General features: G+C 51.7%; 1 protein-coding gene across 4 annotated transcripts in view; it reads right to left on the bottom strand.

Annotated features, from left to right (window-relative positions):
* MYO18B (myosin XVIIIB) overlaps positions 1-22,887 on the bottom strand; it is a 236,605-nt gene that overhangs the window by 185,750 nt on the left and 27,968 nt on the right. For all 4 annotated transcript variants that reach the window (XM_057525933.1, XM_057525934.1, XM_057525931.1 and 1 more), the window contains 5 exons: positions 20,237-20,435; positions 18,057-18,199; positions 17,120-17,220; positions 16,006-16,069; positions 6,981-7,125 (listed from right to left, as the gene is read on the bottom strand). In XM_057525933.1, coding sequence (XP_057381916.1) covers positions 6,981-7,125; positions 16,006-16,069; positions 17,120-17,220; positions 18,057-18,199; positions 20,237-20,435 — 652 coding nt within the window. The remainder of the gene's footprint in view (positions 1-6,980; positions 7,126-16,005; positions 16,070-17,119; positions 17,221-18,056; positions 18,200-20,236; positions 20,436-22,887) is intronic.

The raw sequence follows: 22,887 nt of genomic DNA, 5'->3' as shown, positions 1-22,887 counted from the left end.
GGAGCTGGCAAGTATCTCCAAGCTTTGCGACGCCCTAATTCACAACAGCAGCTCTGACAAGTGCCTGGCACTGAACTTAGCCCTTGACATACATTTCACTTCATCTGCTTAGCAGACCTGTGAAGTCACTACTGCTTTCAATCCCATTGTATAGGTCGGAAAACTGAGCCTCAGAAAGCTTAAGTTCCTTGCTCAAGACCAACATATGGCCACACCAGTATCTCTCACCCGACATGTTCTCGAACCTCGTCACTCCCCCATCCAGGGTTGGAGTCTAGACTGCCTGGCCCTTGAAGCTGTGACACAGAGCATGGCAGCAGTGACACTGCATGATAGCTGAGGCCAGCTCAAAAGAGGTGATGCAGCTTCCATGCTGCTCTCTGGAAGCTTCCTTGGAGCCCCGAAGCTGCCAGGCCACAAGGAAGCCCGATCAGGCCCACGCTGGGACCCGAGATCTGAGACTCGGAGAGACGGAGGTGCCTGGCTAGTCCCGGTGACTCCAGCCCCACTGTTTCTGGGTCAGCCACCCTCTGACCGCAGCCCAGCCGAGCCCTTCCAAACTGCAGACTCCCAGGAGCTTGGGGAGATAATAAAATGATCATTGTTCAAGCCACGGAACAACATGGGGCTGCCAGGTCATGGCAGCAAGGTCACATGACCAGTCACAAAGCTAGCAAGTGCTGGAATCCTCACTTCCACTTGAGCACAAGACCGTGTCACTCCTGACTGCTCTGACCACTACCCCACACTCTCCCTGTCCCTCAGAACCTTCCTCGAAGCTGTGGAAAGAGCACTGGACTGAGAGTCCGGAACTGGACCCCGGTTCTGAAGCTGCCGTTCACTAGCACAGAGGTTTCACCATGTGCCCTTCAGCAATGAGCTGCATTCCCTGGAGGCGTGAGTTCTCCACCCCGACCCGGCCCATGTCAGGGCAGGCTTTGATGCCAACAGAGCCAACAGATAACAAAAAGCACTTTGCAAAGAAAAGAGAGTCAGGGCTTGCTGAACCCCGCCCATGTGCCAGGTGGGTGGGATGCAGCCATTACCTGACTAACAATGTAGAAGGTAGACAGGGTTTTACCATTTTACAGGCACGGAAGCTGCGGTCCAGAGAGGTGAAATCTCTTGCACAGGTTAAATCACACAGCCAGGAGGTGGAGGAGCCTGAAGTCAAGGCCGGCTCTGCCCACTGCAGGGCCCAGCGTGTCCCTCCTCCCCCGCCCTCTCCTTGTCAAGTGAGCTCCAGAGAACAACTGTTTGCTGCCATTCAAAACCCATGGGTGCCAGCTGATTGTTCCATGGGCTACATTCTGCCAAAGGAAAGAAACACGAGGCTGGATAAATGGTTCCCTGATGGTTCCTGAGGGACGGCCCAGGCCATGAGTCTTGGTTCACAGCAAACCATCCCGCGTCAAATCACCCAGGGTTTTCTGCCTGCCATACCGAGGCAGCCCCCAGGGCCCCCTCCCACAACCTTCCCAAGGGACCCAGCAGGGACAGCGAGCCTGAGAAACAGAAAGGAGGTGGAGACAGTGCAGACAGAGGGAAGAATGCGGCCTCTTTATGACCGGCCGGCCGGCCGAGCCAGGAGCCACCGGGCCTGCCCATGGGACGCAGCCCAGAGCGAAAGCATTACTAGCACCGCAGCCGTGCGTGAGACCCCAGTCGGCTCTCCGCTGCCCTTTCTCCCTCTTCCAGAGGAGGCTCCGGCGAGCCCCGGAACTTGGCGGAGGTCACACACAGCTAAGTAAGAGGCCAAGCTGAGACCTGAACCCAGGACTAGCTGACTTCGAGACGCCCGTGTCACTGCTCTGCCACATTCTAGGGGGGGTGCCCTCTCTGACTCCGACGCTGCCCAGGGCACTGCTGATGACAGGGTGATCCAGAGTCCCACAGCCAGCCAGCCTCCTGGGGTCAAGAACACCAAGTCATACGGGCTGGAGGGACCCAGAAGGTGGTGGGGGAAGGTCACGGTGGCAGCGCCCTGCAGGAACTCAGGGGTCAGTGGGGGCCTAATGCCACTCCCCCAAGAGAGGAGACTCAGGGGCCCCCAGGAGTGTGCTGGGGCCGTGATTGATTACAATGATTTAATCAATCATGCCTGTGTAATGAAACCTCCAAAAACCCCGAACGATGGGGCTCAGAGAGCTGCCGGGTCACTGAACACACTGAGGTGCCGGGAGGGTCGCACAGTGAAGGCAGGGAAGCCCCTTGCTCTATAACTTGCCCTGCGCATCTCTTCCGTTTGGCTGTTCCTGAGTTGTATGCCTTACGATAAACAGGTGCTGGTAAGTAAAAGCCCTCCTAAGTTCTGTCAGTCATTCTAGCAAATTATCAAACCAAGGAGGGGTCTGTGGGAGCCCAACTTTATAGCTGGTCCATCAGAAGTACAGGTGGCCCAAACTTATGAACAATGTCTGAAGTGGTACAGTCTTGTGGGACCGAGCCCATAACCTGCACTAACTCCAAGTAGTATCAGGAGTGGACTAAATTGTAGGACACCCAGTTGGTGTCCGGAGAATCAGAGGACTGGTTGGTGTAAGGAAAACCCCACACATTTGGTGCCAGAAGTGTCATGAATAAAAACAGGGCACCCCAGTGAAAAAGTGACATCACCAGCCCTTGGAGCCTGTGAGGCCAGAAGCAGCGGCACACAGGGCCAGGGAGGCCAGAGGTGTCGTCTCAGAGGTTAGGCTCAGTGCCTGGGCAGACCTGGGTCCAAATCCCACCTCTGGCTTTAGCTGTGTGCCCTTGGGGATGAGGATGAACCTCTCTGGCAGGCCTCAGTCTCCTCATCTGTAAAATGGGCATCTAATAGTTCTCGCTCCTCCTGGGCTAGTCTAAGGCTGTGCAGTGACATCACGTCTGTAAGCACTCAGCACAGGGCCCAGGAAAACAGGTCAATTCTCCAGCAAGGAATGACCCTAACAGCCCTCTGCAAAGTCTAGGGCAGGGGAGTGATCTTTGCAGGGAGACCGGCCGCGGTTCCAAACTGCACTCTGGAACATACTAGCTGTGTGACGTCAGGTAAACCGCATTCCTCCTCTTAAAAAACCGTGAGCCGAGTCCTGTGCGCATGCGTTTGGCACTGACTCATTTAATCCTCATGACAAGCCTACCAAGTGGGTGCCATCATCAGCCCCATTTCAGAGCGGAGGAAACTGAGGATCAGAGAAGCCAAGCCAGGAGGCTGACTCTTGCCCATGGCGCTATCCTTCCTCACCAGGTTACTGTATGAATCCAATCAGATCAAAAGGCACAAGGGAGGTACAAGTGCTTTTGAAACCATCAAACGCGAAACCAGTATTAGTGGTGGTTGTCGTTACTGCTGAAACAGTTCAAAAATCCTAAGTCCAGTTATAAGGGCTGAAATCTCCCCACAGGGACTGATATTGGTTTTTAAAAATAGGATCAGGACTTTCAAAATAAGTTAAGGGGGCTTCCCTGGTGGCGCAGTGGTTGAGAGTGTGCCTGCTAATGCAGGCGACACGGGTTCGAGCCCTGGTCTGGGAGGATCCCACATGCCGCGGAGCAGCTGGGCCCGCGAGCCACAGCTGCTGAGCCTGCGCGTCTGGAGCCTGTGCTCCGCAACAAGAGAGGCCGCGATAGTGAGAGGCCCGCGCACCGCGATGAAGAGTGGCCCCCGCTTGCCACAACTAGAGAAAGCCCTCGCACAGAAACGAAGACCCAACACAGCCAAAAATAAATAAATAAATTTAAGAAAAAAAAAAAAAAAGTTAAGGAAGCTGGGTGCGCTGGGAGGAGAGCATCGTTTTAATGAAAAAAAAAAAAAAACCCTGATTAACGGAAATGATTCTTAATATATTTCGAAATGATCTGTTATGACACAAAGCAAAGACATTTATATATGACTTTGAAATTCTTAATAGCTGATTTTAGAGCAACCTATTATGAAATCTTCCAAAGCAGAATATATAGTAAGTAAATCATCAAGCAGGTCTTTCAGGCAGACTGACAGCAGCTCCTCTTAAAATAATTTATAAGGTGGTGTGGGGGGAGGCTGGGAGGAATTATTGCCATAATCATGTACTAATAAAATATTTATAAATGTGCCTTTCTCTTTTATCGTTACAGGCAGCTACAGGTATGAGTCCCGAGCCCCCATCAGAGGGGGTGCCCCAGGAGCCTCAGGAGAAGAAAGTCAGGCATCGAACTTCTCTGGTGACAGGTCAATAGACTGGGGGCTCCCTTAGCCTCTGTTTTGTCGCATCCGAGGCAGAGAGGGTTCAAGCGTGACAATGGAAATCGGAAGGTAGGTCCCAACCGCCCTGTCCTCTCCCTAGGCTTTGCTGAGTGCTGGGAGGGAACAAGACTATTCGAGTTGAGCAAAGCAGAGAGGCATGTGGCTGTGACACCCTGGGAGAGTCACCTAACCCAAGCTCAACAGCACAATCTACTGAGGGACTGCCTGGGGCTAGAAGCATGGATGACCTGTCCACCACCCCTTGCCCTGGCCATTCCGTACATACCACCCCACACGTGTCCCCGGCCTGTCACTACAGGTACCTGTCTGCGCCTCTCTGCTTTCCTGGCTGCCGCACATGCTCAGCTCATGCCTGGGGCAGACTGGAAGGGCAGGGGGGAATGCTCCCCAGGAGCAACCTTCAACCAGGGAGAAGCAGGAGGCGGTAGATCAATATCCCAGCTCCCTCGTCCCTCGGGTAATACACGATGAGGAGACATGTTCTTCAGAGTCTCCCAGAGGTCCCCAGAGATACTGGCCCCCCACTTCCCACAGCTAATCCACTCCTTAAGGCTCCAGCATCACCTGCCTTTCTTCCCTCACTTCCCTACTGGTTCCTCATGATACCCCCTCCCCCAAAGCCTACATGCAATTTTTGTCTCAGGGTCTGCCTCCGGGGAAAGCAGCTTAATTCAGCTTTCTCTTCTTTATTCCATTTAATCCTCACACCAACCCCAGTCTTGGCCCAATGAAAGAGGAGGCCTCTCTGAAGCTCAGAGAAGTTTGGTTTTGAACTCAAATCTGCCTCCCTCAAGCGCCCATAGCCTGGAGTTTTTTCTGGGGGGCTGCATTGGGTCTTCGTCACTGCGTGGGCTTTTCTCCAGTTGCGGGGAGCAGGGGCTACTCTTCGTTGCGGTGCGCAGGCTTCTCACTGTGGTGGCTTCTCTTGTTGCGGAGCACGGGCTCTAGAGCACGGGCTCAGTAGTTGTGGTGCACGGGCTTAGTTGCTCCACGGCATGTGGAATCTTCCCGGACCAGGGCTCGAACCTGTGTCCCCTGCATTGGCAGGCAGATTCTTAATCACTGCACCACCAGGGAAGCCCCAGCCTGGAGTTTATTGCACCTAGACCTTCTGAGCCTCAGTTTTCTATTCGGTAAAATACGTTTGCTTCCTTCCACACATCCCCAAGCTATAGATGCCTGTGCCCCAACTCTAAACCTTCAACAGCTTTTCTGATCTGAACTGTGCAATGACATCCCCAATCCCAGTCCATTTACAAAGCTGGCTGATTTCCAAATGGTCAGGGTGTTGAGCATGGCCCACGGCTGATTTTTGGAAAAGGCAAGTGGCATTTGATTTTTCCATGTTTGCCCAGTTAAGCATGTCTGCCCTTGGCTTGGACCAACTGTGGACTCCCTACCTTCCCTATTTCTGACTCAGCATAACTTCTAGAAATGTCCAAAATCAAATCAGTGGACCAATGCAGCTCAAGTGTATGAAAATCAAAAGAACAGGCCACAAGGCCCACGGGTATGGGAATGTCAAGAATAACATGCCAGCATATTCCAAAGAAGTCTGCTGCCCCACAGAGGAATGGCCCAGAATGTCAGCCAGAGTCAACACAGAGCTCCAGAGGACAGACCTCCATGAACACGTGTGTCCATTCAAAAAGTAAGTTCCAACTCTATGTTCTGGGCCCAGAGGAAGCCACTCTCTACAGGAAACAGCTAGACAAGGACACAGTCGCAGTATAAGGTACCATCAGCCCCATGAAGGCAGGAGCCACACGGCTCCCGATATTGACCGTCTCCCCGGGACCTTCCGCAGTGCCAAAAGCAATGGCACAAGAGTCTGGTTAGGGAAGCGAGGAGCCTTGAATGCCAATCCAAGGCATTTTACTTGACGTAGCAGACAGGAGAGCGCCTCGGAAGGAGTCTAAGCAGGGACTGGCACAACAGGTCTACGTTTTAGAAAGGAGCCCAGTGGTCACAGTGAGGGTGGAGCCAAGCCATCGGCAGTGATGCTACTGCAATAGTCCAAGCAAAAAAAGGATTAGCAAATATTTAGTCTAAGGTGATAGTAGTAAGAATAGGGAAGTCAGGACAGAAATGCCGTCACAGAAAGTATCTACGGGGCAAGGTCAACGACTGGATAGGGACGGGGGAGGGAGAGGGACGATGAGAACCACTCGGGGAGACCAACTTGAAGCAGGGACAATAAGCAAACAGACAGTTAAGGATGGCGAGCAGGTTTGGGAGGAGAAGGAGAGCTGGGTCAGCTCCAGCGCATATGGCGTGAGCATCGCCAAGATGTCCAGACAGAAAACATCACCTTTAGTGCGTGGACCCAGCCTTCTCTCACCCGTTTCAGGGTGTCTCTTCTCAGCACAGTAACCACTAGCTAGCTGCATGTGGCTATTTAAATGTACGTTACTTAGAATTTAATGCAATGAAAAATTCAACGCCTCGGTTGCACCAGCTGCATGTCAAAAGCTCGACAGCCACGTACAGCTAGCGGCCATCCTGCTGGACAGAGAACCTCCCCCTATCATCACAGAAAGCTCCACTGGACAGTGCTGGGTGACGCGGTTTGCTTGAAACATCCAGCCCGCTTCCTTCTCGGCACGCCTGGCTTGGCAGCCCCCCCGAGAGCAGTCCCAGAGATGTGGAAGATGACAGGCTGACCCTGTCCCACCTCACGGAAAGAAGGGCCTTGTCAGGCACCTGCTGGCGGAGACAGCCGGCAGCTCAGGTGAGCCCGGCGGCAGGCACGTACCTTTGCAGGCCCCCGCCGCACCCAGGTGGTAGATGGCTGCCAACACCCGCCAAATGGCCCTCTGCTCGCTCTCCAAAACGCCCAGCGTCTCCATGGCGCCCTGGAGCTGGGCGAAGGCAGCCGCCGCCCTCTGCTTGTCTTCAGGCTGAGAGCAAGGGGAGAGAGGAAGACAAACAGGCTGTCACGGTGGAGGAAATGCAAACTTGCAAGTGGAAGCAGGGCTCGGTCTGGGGGGAATGGGTGGTCATTTTATGACCATGGTAAATTACCCACGATTAAGCTGGGGAGTACTGACACACATAACTCAGGCTGCTGGGAAAGTTATAAAAATCATGTCTATCTGACTTTGGAAGGCGACATGAGTTTTATTCATTCGTGTGTTCATTCAATAGATTTATTGAGGCTCTGCACTGTGCTGGGCTCTGGAGAGACAGAGATGAGCGAAATCCAGAACTTGACTTTGAGGACCTCTCAAGCTAGAAGTGGAAAGAGACGTAAAAACAACTACGTGTGAAACTGGCTAAGTGGGGGACTGTGGGATCTCAGAGGAGGGCCTGGCTGATCAATCCCACTCGAGAGAGTCAAAGAGAATGTCGCAGGAGATGAGACAAGATTGTGATTGAAGTCTGAAAGACAAATAGGCAGAGCTGACCAACTGGATGGAATAGAGGCCTGACGGGCAGAGGGAACAACGGGAACAAAGGACATCTTTGGAGACAACAGGTGCTCAACTGAACGTGGACAGAGAAGCAGGTATTTTTGGAGGTGGGGCAGACAGGCGGGGGGGGAGGAAATAAGCACAAGAAGCTGGCCAGTGCCATGGAGAAGGCCTCAAACACAATATTAAAGGGAACAGGCTTAAAACTCCAGCCACAATGGACAAACACGCGTCCCTATTTACACTCCTGGACCCGTGGCAGCCAACACCAATCGATGAAGATCCCACAGCAAACCAGCGAGTCCAGATTCTTTTCAGGATGTCCCCCCTTGCAGCCACACCCAATGATCTGCCTCAGCAACTGAAAGAGACCCTGTCTGCCATCCCCAGGGCACGCAGAGGGAAACTGCCAAAGATTTTTAAGCAGGAGGAAAGAGAAAATAATATGACCAGATGTTTATGGGTTGTAGGGTGTCACTTTTCCTTTTTCAGATTTATGATCCCAATTATGTTTGGTTTTTTTTAATAAATTTATATATTTATCTATTTATTTCTGGCTGCCTTGGGTCTTCGTTGCTGTGCACGGGCCTCCTCTAGTTGTGGCGAGCGGGGGCTACTCTTCGTTGCGGTGCGCGGGCTTCTCATTGCGGTGGCCTCTCTTGTTGCAGAGCACGGGCTCTAGAGCGCAGGCTCAGTAGTTATGGCGCACGGGCTTAGCTGCTCTGCGACATGTGGGATCTTCCTGGACCAGGGCTCGAACCCGTGTCCCCTGCACTGGCAGGCGGATTCTCAACCACTGTGCCACCAGGGAAGTCCCCCCAACTATGTCTGATTGAATATTAAAATTAGTCTGAAACTCCTAACTCCACACACGCCATCTGGCCAAGGAGACGCGACCCAGAAGCCTGCTGGGTTGAGAGGAAGTGAGCTGGGGATGAGAATTCTTCTGTCAATAATCCTCCAACAGATAATGAGGACCTGATTTGCACTTGGCCTGTTTACAGAGCTTGGGTGAGGAACTGTAAGCTGTCAAAGCTGGCAGGTCCTTGAATTTTATGGAGTCCAATGCTTAGAGAGGGGACAACGCTTGCCCAAGGTCACACAGCAAGTTAGTATCAGATACAGGATTAGGATCAGGCTTTCTGACTCCCCGTCCACGCCACTTGTCCCCTCCACTCAAGCCAATTCTTCTAACTGGGAAAGAAACCTGCAAGGATCATCGACCTATTGGGACAACGTCAAAGCATGCAGTGACATTGAGAGGTTCACTGTGGAAACATTTCAATTAATAGCAGAAGCATGTTCCACTGATCCATCATATTTCTGGGGCACCACAGGACCACAAAAACCCTAGCAACGAGGAGCTCAACCTAGCAACTGCAGCTGCTCCGCTGGAGCAAACGGAGGAGAGGAAGGCATCTTACCAACATGCTCTTGGTTATTTATGAGATTTCAAAGTAGCAGAGAAAGGACACCAAAAGGACAGTGGCAACACATTTATTATGGCTCCCACTGTCAGCCATGAGCATTTGACTTTAAATTACAGGCAGACCCCATCATCTGCCACTTAGCTCATACGAACAGAAGAATTAGAAAACTTCCACTAGAGCTTGTTTGCTTCTTTTTCTCTCCTCCCCGCCTCCCCCAGTCTCTGCTGCAACAGAAGACACGGAGGGATGAATATATATGCTTCTGATCTAAAGCAATTAGAATCACGAGGATGTTTACAGTTCCCTAAACTTCTAGGGAGCCAGACGCCTCTGCATAATGCCCTGACAAAAGCCAGTCCTTGCCTGAAAATCACAAAAATAGAAATCAGATCAGTGGGATAAATCAACTCACGGCCGAAATGTCTACCAAGAGGAGAATGGATAAACAGTGGGTGGTCCAGCCAGGGCACAGTGATGGGGTACCACGCAGCAAGGAAAAAGATCACGTCACTGATCATGCAAGCACATGTATGAACCCCCCAGATTCCACGTGAGACAGAGGAGCCCTGTACAAAAGACCACGCACTGTGGATTCTGGTTACATGAAGTCCAGATGTGGGCAAAACTCCCCTATGGGAAGAGAAGTTAGGATGATGACTCAGGTGGGAGGGATGCCTCTGATGGGGTGGGGACTCAAGGGAGCCTTTACTGGAATGAGGAATGTTCTAGATGTTGAGCTGGTGTGGGGTTGCAGGTGCGTGTGAGAATATAATCATCACTGAGTTGTACACTTAAAATTAGTGCTTTCATAAACATTTGACTGTCTCAACTGAATTGAAAAAAAGAAAGTGAAGAAGTAAAAGCTGACTCAGAAGATGCCCAGGCTTTGTCTGATGCAATTAAAGATGCAAGGTTAACCCAAGATGGCAGGTAATTTAGTGCAAAAAATAAAATCCAAAATGTTCTCTCCACATTCAACCGGGCTGCATTTAGAGCACCCAGGAGATTCCAACAATGCAGAGAGAGGCCAGGTTTGGATTTGGAGGCAGACAGAACTGCGTGTTCTCTCGGCTCTGCGTCCCTGCAGTGTGACTGCACAAATCTCTTGCCCTTCCGCTGGAGGCTCAGTTTCCACCACTGTAGAATGAAAATAACAGCCAAACCTCCTCCCAGGCCACCGTGAGGATTAAATGAGTCGAAGTGCGTAAAGCACCAGCACAGTGCCCGGCACACAGTGGCACTCAAGTAATGCTGGGCTCGACCCCATGCCTCTGCCCAGGCTGTCAGGCCTTCCAGGGACACCTTCCCTTCTGCTGCACAGCAGTCCCTGGCAAGTGAATCAGGCGTGGCCCGTCCTTGAGGGTCTCCCAGTCCAATAAGGGGGACAGATGTGCAGACAGACACTGACAGCACAGGGTGAGTGCTGAGCCTGGGGGGCTCCGGGGAGCGGTAAGGTGCCGACTTCTGGGAAGAAGCACTGAATGAAGCCGCCAGCACGAGTAGGAGAAGCGGGTGCTGGGCGGGCAGGCGGGCAGGCAGCGTCTCCTAGCAGAAGGGCGCGGGGCTGGAAGGCATGGTGCGTTAGGTGCCAAGCCCCCTAAGGGGCCACGTGCAGGCCTCTCTCACAGGGTGCAGGGCCGCAGGGAGCCACGGTCTGCAGCTGGGCGCTGCTCTCCGGTGGAGGGCACGGCACCGGGGGCCTCCCTGGCCGAGGGAACTGGCCCCTGGAGTTCGGCCCCTGGAGTTCTGCCCCTGGTTATAAGCACAGTCCGGGCCTGGGGTCGCACTCTGCTTCACGGGGATGTTAACCACACCCCCTCCTCCAGGGCCAGGGTGGGCGCCCCTGTGTCTCTACAACCAACCAACCCAGGCCTGGAAGGATTCCCACGGTTCCAGCCCCTGGATCTGGAGCCGGATCTGGGAGGGAAATGCAGAACACTGACTCTATTCATTTGCAAGAGAAACGTGGGTGCCTGCACAGGTGGGTGAACTTGACGGAGACCACGGGGAGGGCAGGACAGGTGTCCAGCCAGAGCCAAGGGCTCCCTTTACCTCAACACTGACGGGTCCACGTTCTCTCCGGGCACTGCAAGTCCATTTAAGGAGGGAGAAGAGAAGGGTTAACTGAGCACCTACAATGCTGCACTAGGTGCTTTTACCTTGCAAGGCAGCTGTGAGTCTCTCCAATTGTCAGAGGAGAAACTGAGGTTCAGAGAGGCTAAGGCACTTGTCCAAGGCCACGCAGCTGGGGAGGGACGGAGCCGCTATACGCCAGATTCTCTACCGAGCGCCCACCCTAGGGGCAGACCGAGGGTCAGGGCGTTGCTCCACCCACTCCACAGGGGGAGGAACTGAAGCTGAGAGAGGAGAAGTGACCCAAGGCTGCGCACTGGGGCACATCCCAGAGCACGCGGCCCGCAGCCAGGGCACAGACCTGAGGTGACAGCGAGGGGCGAACAAGAGAGACAATGTGGAGTCAGGCCAACCTGGATGCCCTGCTTCTGCCACCTCAAAGCTGTGTGCCCTTAAGCAAGTAGTTTCACCTCTCTGAGCCTGATTACTCCTCCCAACCAACACACGTGATAATAATCCCTTCTGTCAAAGGGTCCTTAGGAGAATCAAGTAAGAGAAAGCTCCTGGCAGAGCCCCTGGCAGGAGGGCCTGATCCCCCACCCTTCTGTCTGGAGCCCATTCCTCCACAGTTGATGCCTGGGTCATAAAAAATAAATGTGCCTCGGGCCAAAGCCTGGCTGCTGCCAGCCAGAAGCAAACAGCTGGGAGGCAAGGATTATTATTATTATGACCACTGCTGCTGGTACTTTTTTAAAACATCAGTCTAGGTTGAGGAAAAACAAATTACAGAGGAGAAAATAATATGAAAGCTTTGTGATTTCAAATGTGTCCTGGTGCCCTAACCGATCTCAAAGAAGTTCCATTTAAAGCTGAAATGTGGGGCTTCCCTGGTGGCGCAGTGGTTAAGAATCCGCCTGCCAACGCAGGGGACACAGGTTCGAGCCCTGGTCCGGGAAGGGAAGATCCCACATGCCGTGGAGCAACTAAGCCCGTGCGCCACAACTGCTGAGCCTGCGCTCTAGAGCCCGTGCTCCGCAACAAGAGAAGCCACTGCAGTGAGAAGCCCGCGCACTGCAATGAAGACCCGATGCAGCCAAAAATAAAATAAATAAATTTTATAAATAAGTAAGTAAGTAAAAGCTGAAATGTGGCAGGCAGGGAGGACGCAGCGCAGGGACAAGGAGGGGAAGCTGGCCATCAGCGAGCGAAGGCGGCCACGGAGGGCCAGCACCACCCCGAGGGCCGGCTTCCCCACAACCTGGCCCCGCTGCTCCAGCTGACAGCCCCCCGGGCCCACACCCTCACCCTGTGCTCTGCAACCACTGCACTGCTGGCTCTCCCCCACCGTTGCCTCTGCATCGGGAGCTTGGTGCAGCAGGAAGGCTGGCCTCACTGCACCTGCCTAACTTCTCTCACAGTCCAAGACCAGCTTGGACTCACTGCCTCCAGGTAGCCCTCTCTGATACAACTTCAAGCCTCCAGGCCTGCCCATGTAATATTTGGGACACACTTAAGTTAAAAAAAAGTATTCAATGTTTATGTGAAACTCGAATTTAACCGGGCATCGTGTATTTTTTCCAGTTTTACTGAATTACAATTGACAAAGAAAAATTGTGTATTTTTAGGTGTGCAATGTGAGGATTTGATATACATAAACATTGTAAAATGATTACCGCAATGAAGTTAATTAATACACCCATCACCTCACATAGTTACCGTTTCTTGGTGTGAGGTGAGAACACATAAGTTCTACTCTCCCAGGATATTTCAAATGTACAGTAAGTCCAGTATTATTAACTATAGTCGCCATGCTGTTAGATCAGTTACAAGATGAATATGGTCTAGGTATCCCGTATTTTTATTTGCTGACTCTGGCGACTTCGGGGGCTTGTACTTAGCAACTCTCATTCTTGGGGTGATTTCCTGACCACCAAATTCCTTCACTGAGTCAGTACCTGATGGCCCAATCCCAGAAAACTAGCCCAGGCTTCTATCAAAGACTGACGAATTTCCAGCTTGTATTTTTGCTCTTAGAGAACAAAGAAAACACTCTCCATACCTGCCAGGTAGCAGGGTGAGAACAAAGAAATACCCTACCAGTTCCCACAGATCAACTGGTCTAAAAAAACAACCCCCAGAAACACACAGAAAAAGAAAGCCACTTCAAACACCTCCTCGATTGGGTTCACACTGTGCCCCATTCCTGTATGCAGACTGTGAACAAACAGGTCAGGCTGGGATGCTCACCGGGGCCTGGCTTGAGCCCTTCTCCTCATCAAAACCAAGAAAACAAACAACAACGCTCTTGCTGATTCAAATGGATACATGTGGCCCAACTTCATTAAAGAAAACCCAGCACTGGGATAGCCTCGCATCCCCTGCCGTGCTGGGGCCAGTCTGGGCTCCTAGCGCGGCGGAAACCAGGGGGAGAAGAGGCATGAAAGAAGAACATACTGCAAGTCCCCCCCGTGGAGGGGTGTGTCAGGCAGGTGAAGCTGGGGGACTCGCATCACCCCACTCCATCCCACTCCACTCACTGTCGAAACAGACTCACCTACAGTGGTTCTCAAAGCGGGGTCCCTGGACCCACAGCTTCAGCATCAACTGGGGACTTGTGAGAAATGCAGATTCTCAGGCCCTAGCCCAGACCTACTTAATCAGTAACTCTGCGGATAGTACCCAGCAGAGAGAGAGAGTGTGAGACAGCCTTACTGAGGTGTAACTGGCAAAAATAAACCACTCATCTTTAACAAGTACACTGTGATAAGCTTTGACATCTACACCCGTGAAAGCTTTGGCACTCAAGACAATGGACACATCCATCACCCGCAAAAATTCCCTTTCATAATCCTCTCTCCCCTCCTCCTGCAACCAAAACCCCAGGCAACCATTGACCTGTTTGCTGTCACAGCAGATTCGTTTGCATTTTCTAGAGTTTCAAATACATGGGATTATATGGTTGTACTCTTTCATCTGAGATTTCTCACTCAGCACAATTATTTTGAGAGCCATCATGTTCTTGGATGTATCAGCAGTTCATTGTTATTACTGAGTAGTATCCTACCTTTACGGTTTTCTACAATGAATTCATCCATTAACCTGTTAATAGACATTTTGGGTAGTTTCTAGGTTTTGGCTACTACACATAAAACTGCTAATGAACTTGCGTGTAAAATAAATTTTGCATGGATGTCCACTTCCATTCTCCTGCATAAACACCTAGGAGTAGACTAGCGTGCCACGTGGGAGGTGTATGTTTAACTTTGTAAGAGCCCGTTTTCCGAGATGGTGCACTATTTTCCACTCCCACCAGCAGGGTATGAGAGCTCCAGTTACCCCAGATTCTCACCAGCATTGGTACGATCAATCTTTTCAAGTGTAGACACTCTAGTAATTGTGTAGTAGTTATTTCATCGTGGTTTGAGTTTCAATTTCTTTAATGACTAAGGATGTTTAATATACTTTCACATGCCATCTAAGTATCTTCTTTGGGGAAATCTATGTTGAAATCTTTGGCCCATCTTTTTTGTTGGGTTATTTATGAGTTCTGAGAGTCATTTATAAATTCTGGATTCAAAGACTTTTCGAGATATGTGATTTGCAAGTGTTTTCTCCCAGTCTGTGGCTTGTATTTTCATATTAACAGTGACACGAAAAGAGCAGAAGTTCTTAATTTCAACAAAGTGCAATTCATCAATTTGTTCTCTCATGGACTGTGCTTTTGGGGTCACATCTATGAAGCCTTTGCCCGATCCAAAGTTACAGAAATTTTCCTCCTGTTTTCTTCTGGAAATTTTATGATTTTAAGTCTTACAGTACGGTCTATGATCCATTTTTTTTGGTCCATTTTTGTACATGGTGTGAATTTGTGGACTGAAATTCTTTTTTTTTTGCATGACGATACCAAATTATTCCAGCACCATTTGTTTCCCTGACACGTATGTTTGGAAAAGGACTTCAGAGTAGAAATGATTCACTCCACTCTGCCTGGTAAGCTCTTACTCATCCTTCAAAACCCAGGTCAGATGTCCCCTTGGCCAAGAAGCCTTCCCTGACTGAGGCCAAGTAGCTTTCATCTATCCTCTGGTGTACAGAATGTTGTACAAACTCTGGCATTTTTCTTATCCCACACGATTGCATTAATTCCCAAGTCTTTCTCTCTTGATAGGGTGAAAATTCAGGGATGAGGACCATAATCCCAGCACTCAGCACAGGCCTGGCACAGGGGGTGATGGTAGGAGTGGGGGTGGGGGTGGGTGACTCAAAACAATTTTTAAAATATAAAAAAATAAATAAAAGAACAAACAAGTGAACAATGTGCTTTTTTAAACAACCGAATACCACCTCTCCAGGCCCTACTCACAGGCCCCATCTTCCAGGAAGCCACATTAATCATCAACAATATTTCCTAAGAAAACTGCCACTGACTGATGTAATCCAAGCCCAGTGCTAGCTGCTTTCTGCACATCGTTTCATTTAATCCTGACAACAGGTCCATGAGGCAGATACCGCTAGCTACTGTTGTTATTTTACCGAAGAGGACACAGACATTCAGAGAGGCTAGGGTCCATGCCGGAGGTCTCATATCCAGTAAGTGTCAGAGCCGGGGTTTGAACTCAGACAGCCTGTCCCGGAGACCGTGCCCTTACCTCTACACAAACCACCTCCTGGTTCCCTTTATTAGCACAAGACTCATTTCCCTGACAAGCCCAGGCCCCATAAAGGCAACCCTGCCTCCCCCACGTGACCAGCCCTTGCCAACTACTCACCCCAGTGGCAGAGGGACGAGCCACACAGGGGACCCTCCCATCTTGGCCATGGGGACACAGACACCCACTCACACCCAGAAGGACCTCCTCTTTACCTTAGGCCACACGCCCATGCCGAAGGAGCTGCTGTCTGCCAGCTGGTGCAGGTACAGTTCTGTCCTGGAAACAGAGAAGGGACCAGAAGTAAGGGAGGACCCACCCACACCAGTGGCCTGGCAGGGCAGGTGGGCATCATGGCACGGGGCTCCACAGAGTGCCCCAGGAGGCCCCAGGGTCTGCCTCAGGCCCTGGCCCTGCCTCCCGAATATTCTTCACTTGCTGCCCTCAATGGGCCCTTCTTAAGTGAAGGCCTTCCAGAAGCTTCCTTACTCCTCAGTTACCCTGCTCTGAAAACTGGGAGTTTCCTCTCTAATCTGCCCTCTCTCCAAAGGGTAAGGTGCCCCTCTGGCCTTAGCCAGGAGGCTCAGGACAGGCTGGGCCTGCCCTTCAGACGGGGGTGGAAGGCAGGAGACAAATGATGGGGGACGCAGAGACAAACTGAAAATTATCACCCCTCGCCTGGGGTGAGCACTCCCTGGAGCTTCACTAGATAGAACCTTACTCATTCGTTCAACCGATGAGGAAACCAAGGCTCAGAGACAGGGAGCCACATGTCCAAGAATTCCCAGGAGTCAGTGAGGGGCAGAGATGACTCCCTGGGCCACCTCCCCCAGAAGGCCCTCCCACATGAGTCTTCTGGCTTCTCTGCTGTTCCACCTGGTGCCTCCTCGCCCTGAGCTACCTCAGGTGCACCCAAGGCTCTCACAGAGTTTAGGAGCTTCTGGAAGATTTGGGGTCTGCTGTTCCTTGCCCACCTCCCACGCTGCTGTCAGAACCTGTACCAAAATGTCACCATCACAGCAGACATCCACCACCCCCCCACAGCGTGTATAAAGAGCCATATGTGAATTATCTCACTTAATCCTGTAAGGTCAGTCAAGGTACTATTTCCACTTTACAGAGGAAGAAACGGACGTTCAGAGCAGGTGACACCTGGCCAGGTTCACCCAGCCCAGGAGCAGTACCAGGCAGCAGGAATCAGAGGCCAGATTCCTAACCACTGGGCTCCACGGCCTCTCACCTCTGGGCAGAGGCAGGGCTGGGGCCCTGGAGAGCGGAGGCCCTTTGTCTCACTGCCCTCGGCCGTCCCTGCTCAGCCCAGTCGCTCACCTGAGATCCAGGTCCAATCCAGCTAGCATCTGGGAGAAAACCTCGAAATTGCCTTCCCCTTCCAGCTGCCGGGCCACGTGGCTCTTCTCCAACAGCATCGTCTGCCAGGGGAGAGGACAGGCGCCGGTCAGCACGAGGCCCCGCTAGGCTGCCCGCACACCCCCACCAACCCCCAGGCCCACTCTTCGAGGCAGCACCTCAGGCCCCAACTTGGCTGGACGCCTCCAAATCAAAACGTGCCAGGCCTTTTGTCTCACTGATTCAGAGTCCACGCAGGCAATCAACGAATGCAACGGGCTCATTCCGATGAAGGAATCCAAGGGTACTAACGATTAACCCAGAGCCGCCCTCCAACACACTCTTATGCAACCGAAGCCCTTAATAACTTGACCCACATGGTGATGCACGGTAGACTTTCAGGGCCGGGACAGAAAGGGATTTATCGTGCACCAGCGAGTCTGGGTATTCTCCTAGCTCCACATACAAACAACCCTTCTAATAACCTAATACTGTTTTCTGTTCAAACAGAATGTTTGCGTGGAGGGGGGTGGGGGGGGGGAGGGGAGGAGCCGGGTGATTTCAGAGAGAGGAACAAACAGGCCATGTGCCTGTCACACACGGGCTGCCGCAGAAGGCCAGCGAGCGCCTGTTTAATTTCAGCTTACGCTTTTAAGACCCAGCTAATGAGCAGCTGAATTATGTATCTACTCATGAATATTTCATCCCTGTGATACTCCGAGGCACAGACGAGCCGGCGTGCTCCGGAAGGAGATGTCTGGGCACTGAGCGAGGTGGGGAGGAGCTGGCCTTGGCCTGGGGAGCGATGACCATTTAGACACATTCCAGGGTCCCAGCTGGAGGCGTGGGCCCTGCTGAGTGGGGCTGAGGCTACTGCAGCCCCAAAGAGCCCCCTCTCCCTCCCACCCAGAGGCCTCACCTGGAGCTGGGCAGCCGTGACTCGGCCTGTGGCATTGAAGTCCAGTGACATCACCATGGAGAACCGGGTGGCACGGCGGCTGTGGCCGGTGAACACGGAGCCAAAGGCCCGGAGGACAGTGAAGGTGGCTCGAATCTTCTCCACTGGTGGGGCACAGACAGGGCATCACCCGTGGCCCGGGTGCTGCCACCCCCACCTCTCACAGGACCCCATTCTGGCCCCAGGCCCCAGCAGGGCCCCCTCCACTCCCCCAATTCAGCTCTAAGCCACACCTCTTCCGCTGCTGGGCTGGCCCTGTGCTGCAAGCAGGGGCGCGGGGGGAGCAAGAGTGAGCCCAGAAGGGGAGATACACACACCTAGGATTGGTACGATCTGAGTGACAAGGGCTGCCCTAGGGCCTCCTGGGCCTGGTGGAGTCTAGGAGGAGGGCAGGGCATTAACATTCTTGGACCTGCTCTCAGGGAACGCCCATCACAGCCAGCTCAAAAAGCCCTGCAGTCCCAGGCTTTTTAACATAACTATTTAACGAGCACCCACTATGTGCTAGGCACCTGGATACAGCCTAGCCTGACTCCCACGCCCCCAACACACACTTTCAGCAGAACTACATTCTGGGAGGGCCTCTCCTTGCTGTATCCCCAGCTCCTAACAGGGCTCTAACCTGGGCCAGGTGCAGAACAGGTGATCAATAAAGCATTGGAATAACCCCAGTGGAGAAGCAGGATAGTACAATGGTTAAACAAGCTTGAATATGGCCTCTCCCCGTTGTTAGTCACCTGATTTGGAGCGAATAAATTAACCTCCCTGTGCCTCAGATACCCCATCTATAAGATGGGGGTAATAATAGTACTTACTTACCTCATGTGGTTGCCACAAAGACTAAAAGATTTAATAATGGAAAGTGCTCAGAACATGATCCAAATGTGGTGGTGTTAGTATTGTTTGTTATTATTAGAAAAGCAACACTGCCTGGGCCATATATTCTCAGCAGGGGGAATACTGCCCCCAAGAGGGCAGAAACTGATTCTTGAGGATGGGGGCAGTTTTCCTTTCTTACGTATAGAATAGAGCACAGATACACACACACACACACATATATATATATATCTGTGTGTGCCTGTATATATATACACACATACACACACACTGCATAAACAAATATATGGTGAATCTATGGCATTAACTTTTCATGGTGGGAGACGATTAGGAGAAGGAACAACTAAAAAGGCTCCTCAGCGGGGCAACAATACACTGAGAACACTGGCCCAGCGGTAACAGCTCTGGAGCCAAACTGTCTGTGTTTGAATCTCGGTGCTAGGATGTATGAGCTGTGTGGCCTTGGGCAAGCTGGTTAACCTCCCTGCGTTTTAATGGCCTCATCTATAAAATTCAAATAATAATAATGTCTACCTTATAGGGATGTTTTAAATAATAAGTAAGTTAACCTGCTTGGAATAGAGCCTGGCGCGTAAGTCCTCAGCAAGCATTTACCACGATCACCATCAATATTGTAATTATTATCACCAATTGACACTATTTTTTACTGAAGTATAGTTGATTTACAACATTGACACTCTTTCTTTAATGCCCAGCTCAAACATCATTTCCTCAAGGAAGCCCCCCCGGCCCCTTCTCTGTGCTCCCTCCGCCTCTCCCCTCCCCAGCTCGGCCAGCAAGCGGTGCAGAGCACTGGAGTCTGGCACAGATGTGCAGCTGAGTCTCCCTTCCGGCTGTCAGTGCCTCCTTGTCTTTGTTTTTACTTATCGGGTCCTCTGCACAGTCCAGTGGGCTGTGCGCTGCACAATGACACCACACCTAAGGGCACAGCATTTATATCAGATAGCCATAGGCCTGTATACTTATTAGGATGATGGCCCAGAACGCGGTGGTCAAGTGTTTGGTTCTAACAATGTCAATGTGTGACGACTGTTCCACATGTGGCAGTGAGTGTCTTAGGCAAGGAGTACCTGTTTCTAATTCACACAAAAGTACCCAACAGACTCGGGGTGGCCCTGCCCAGAAGCCAGCACAGGGTCTGCACACAGCTAGGTGCTCAGTGAACGCTAGCTGAGCAGATAGAAGAAAGAGCCGCCCAGCACCCCCTCCGACTCTCCCTTCCCTTCCCCCACGCCACCGCCCCCACCACGTCCCAGCTGCACGTCACCTGGAGAACACTGTACCTGAGACCCTGCCATCCACACTGCCTGCCATCCCCACCAGGTGCTCCAGGACCTGCTCGCAGCAGGTGGTCTTGCCAGCACCGCTCCGGCCCAGGGCCACGATGCTCTGGTCCCTCTGCTGGCTCAGCAGAGCCCAGTATGCCCGCTGGGCCAGGGAGCCAACGTGGGCGGGTAGGCCATCCCGGCAGCTCCTGGGCACCTGCAGGAAGATCGCCGGCATCAGCCTTCCCACCCAGCCGGGGCCCAGGGAGCACTCCACAATGCTCCAACCCGGCCTCAAGCCCAGATCCACGTCCATGCCTCCCATCCTACTCCAGCCTTGTCAGAGACGTTGTGCATTTTTCTGGGGGAGAGCCCAGCCTGGAGATCTAGTCCTGCCACTGGCTCGCTGTGAGTCCTTGGGCAGCCTTGGACCCTGCTCTGAGCCTGGCCTCTTCTTTAGCCAATGAGAGGTTTGAACTAGAGCTGCATTAGCTCATGGGGCTCATCTCACTTGCTACACAAAGGACTGGATCGTACCTGTCTGAAATGAAGCAGGTGGATAAAATGGCTCAATTGATGAGTGACGTCTGCCATGGAAACAGAATGGGGCATGGGGGAATTGGCGGTACGTGTGCTATGTATTTGTTATAACAGATTCAGATACCAGAAGCCCCTTTGACTTCATTCATTCATCCATCCATACATTCATTCACTCAGTAAAAAAAAAAATATTCATCGAGTGTCTACTACATAGCAGGCACTAACCCAGGCACTGGGGGCACAACACTACTCAAGGCGAATAAAGGAAATCTCTGCCAACCGTGAGGAGATATCATTATACACCTATTAAGATGGCTAAAAAACCTGTTTTTAATTTTTCTGACACACTAGCAAGTTCTGGTTAAGATGCAGAGCAAGTGGAATTCTCCCACAATGCTACACAATACAGCCACTCTGGAGAACAGCTTGGCAGCCTCTTTTACAGTGATATGTACACCCGTCATACAACTGAGCAATCCCACTCCTAGGTATTTACCCAAGAGAAATGAACACTTGTGTTCACCAAAAAACCCTCTGTCACTGGTTATATTGAGTAGGTATTCAAAATCATCAACAAACTAGAAACAACCCAAATGTCCCTCAACTAAAGAACTAAGATAACCAACCACCCTGGTTTTAGCACTGAAAGTCCCATGTCCCAGAAAAACCATTCCCTCCCACGGAAACCAGGACAACTGGTCCCCCTCTGAACAGATAAACAAAGCTGTGCAATAAAATACAATAGAATAAAAGAACTAACGGCTCACAGCTGCAACAATATGGGTGAATCTCAAATGCGCTGTGCATTGTGATAAGTGGAAGAAGCCGATTCCAAAGGTTACACGCAGTACAATTCCATTTTTATGACTTTTCAGAAAAGGCACAACTAGGGAAAAGGGACAAAAGAACAGATTAGTGGCTGCCAAGGGCGGGACATGGGGGAGGGGATGACCACAAGGGTATGGAGAACTTTGGGGGGTGATGGGAACTGTCCTGTAATTGATGGCGGAGACAGTTCCACAACTATACATTTTTGTCAAAAACTTACAGAAGTGGAAAAAAAAAAAAAAAACTTACAGAAGTGAACACTAAAAAAGGTGACATTAACTGTATGTAAATTATACCTTAATAAACCTGATTAAGACAAAAAAGCCCTGCCTGTAGAGCTTGCTTTCATTTGGGAGAAGACAGATGATAAAAAACCAACTAATTAAATTATACTGAAGGGGAGTCATTTTAAAGCCATGAGCTTGGATGAGATCACCAAGGAAGTGGGCGTTTAAAGAGGGAGAGAGAAGAGGTGTAGGGATGGGGCACCCAGACTTGGAGAGATCAGGAACCAGCAAAGGAGGCTGAGAGGGAGGGCCGGCGGGACGGAAGGAAAACCAGGAGAGCGGAATTCCTGAGCTACGGAAGGGAGTGATGGCAGGAAGAGGGAAGTACCAGCCCCTGAAGTGCTGCTGTGGGTCAAGTCAGAGGAGGCCGGAGAATTGTCCACTGGGCTTGGCAGCATGGAGGTCACTGTGACCTTGACAAATGTCTGCTTAGCATGGTTTTCAGGGAGAACGGAAGAGGGCGGTGGAGGCAGTGAGGGCAGTAGAAAGGCACCAAAGGGAGCAGGGAAACGGGCCTGGCTGGAGGAGGACCCTGGAAGTCCAGGATGCTAAGCGGGTGACAAGTGGGCTAGCATCCACCCTCCCAGTGGCTTGGCAGGACCAGGGGCACAAACTCTGGTGTGGCGGCCCTCCCCCTCCCCGAACCCCCAGCCTGGGGCTAAGGAGCACCCCCAGTGCACTGTTGGCCTTTCCTACCCCGAGGCCCCCAGGAACAGCAATGAGTCCCCATCCTGACACAAATCAAAAGGCTCACAGACCTACTAGAGAATGGACCTGAGGATATGGGGAGGGGGAAGGGTAAGATGTGACAAAGTGAGAGAGTGGCATGGACATATATACACTGCCAAACATAAAATAGATAGCTAGTGGGAAGCAGCCGCAGAGCACAGGGAGATCAGCTTGGTGCTTTGTGACCACCTAGAGGGGTGGGATAGGGAGGGTGGGAGGGAGGGAGATGCAAGAGGGAAGAGATATGGGAACATATGTATATGTATAGCTGATTCACTTTGTTAT

The sequence above is a fragment of the Balaenoptera acutorostrata genome, chromosome 13 (assembly GCF_949987535.1).
Source record: "Balaenoptera acutorostrata chromosome 13, mBalAcu1.1, whole genome shotgun sequence".
Taxonomy (NCBI): Eukaryota; Metazoa; Chordata; class Mammalia; order Artiodactyla; family Balaenopteridae; genus Balaenoptera; species Balaenoptera acutorostrata.
This window is presented reverse-complemented; position numbering and strand designations above follow the sequence as displayed.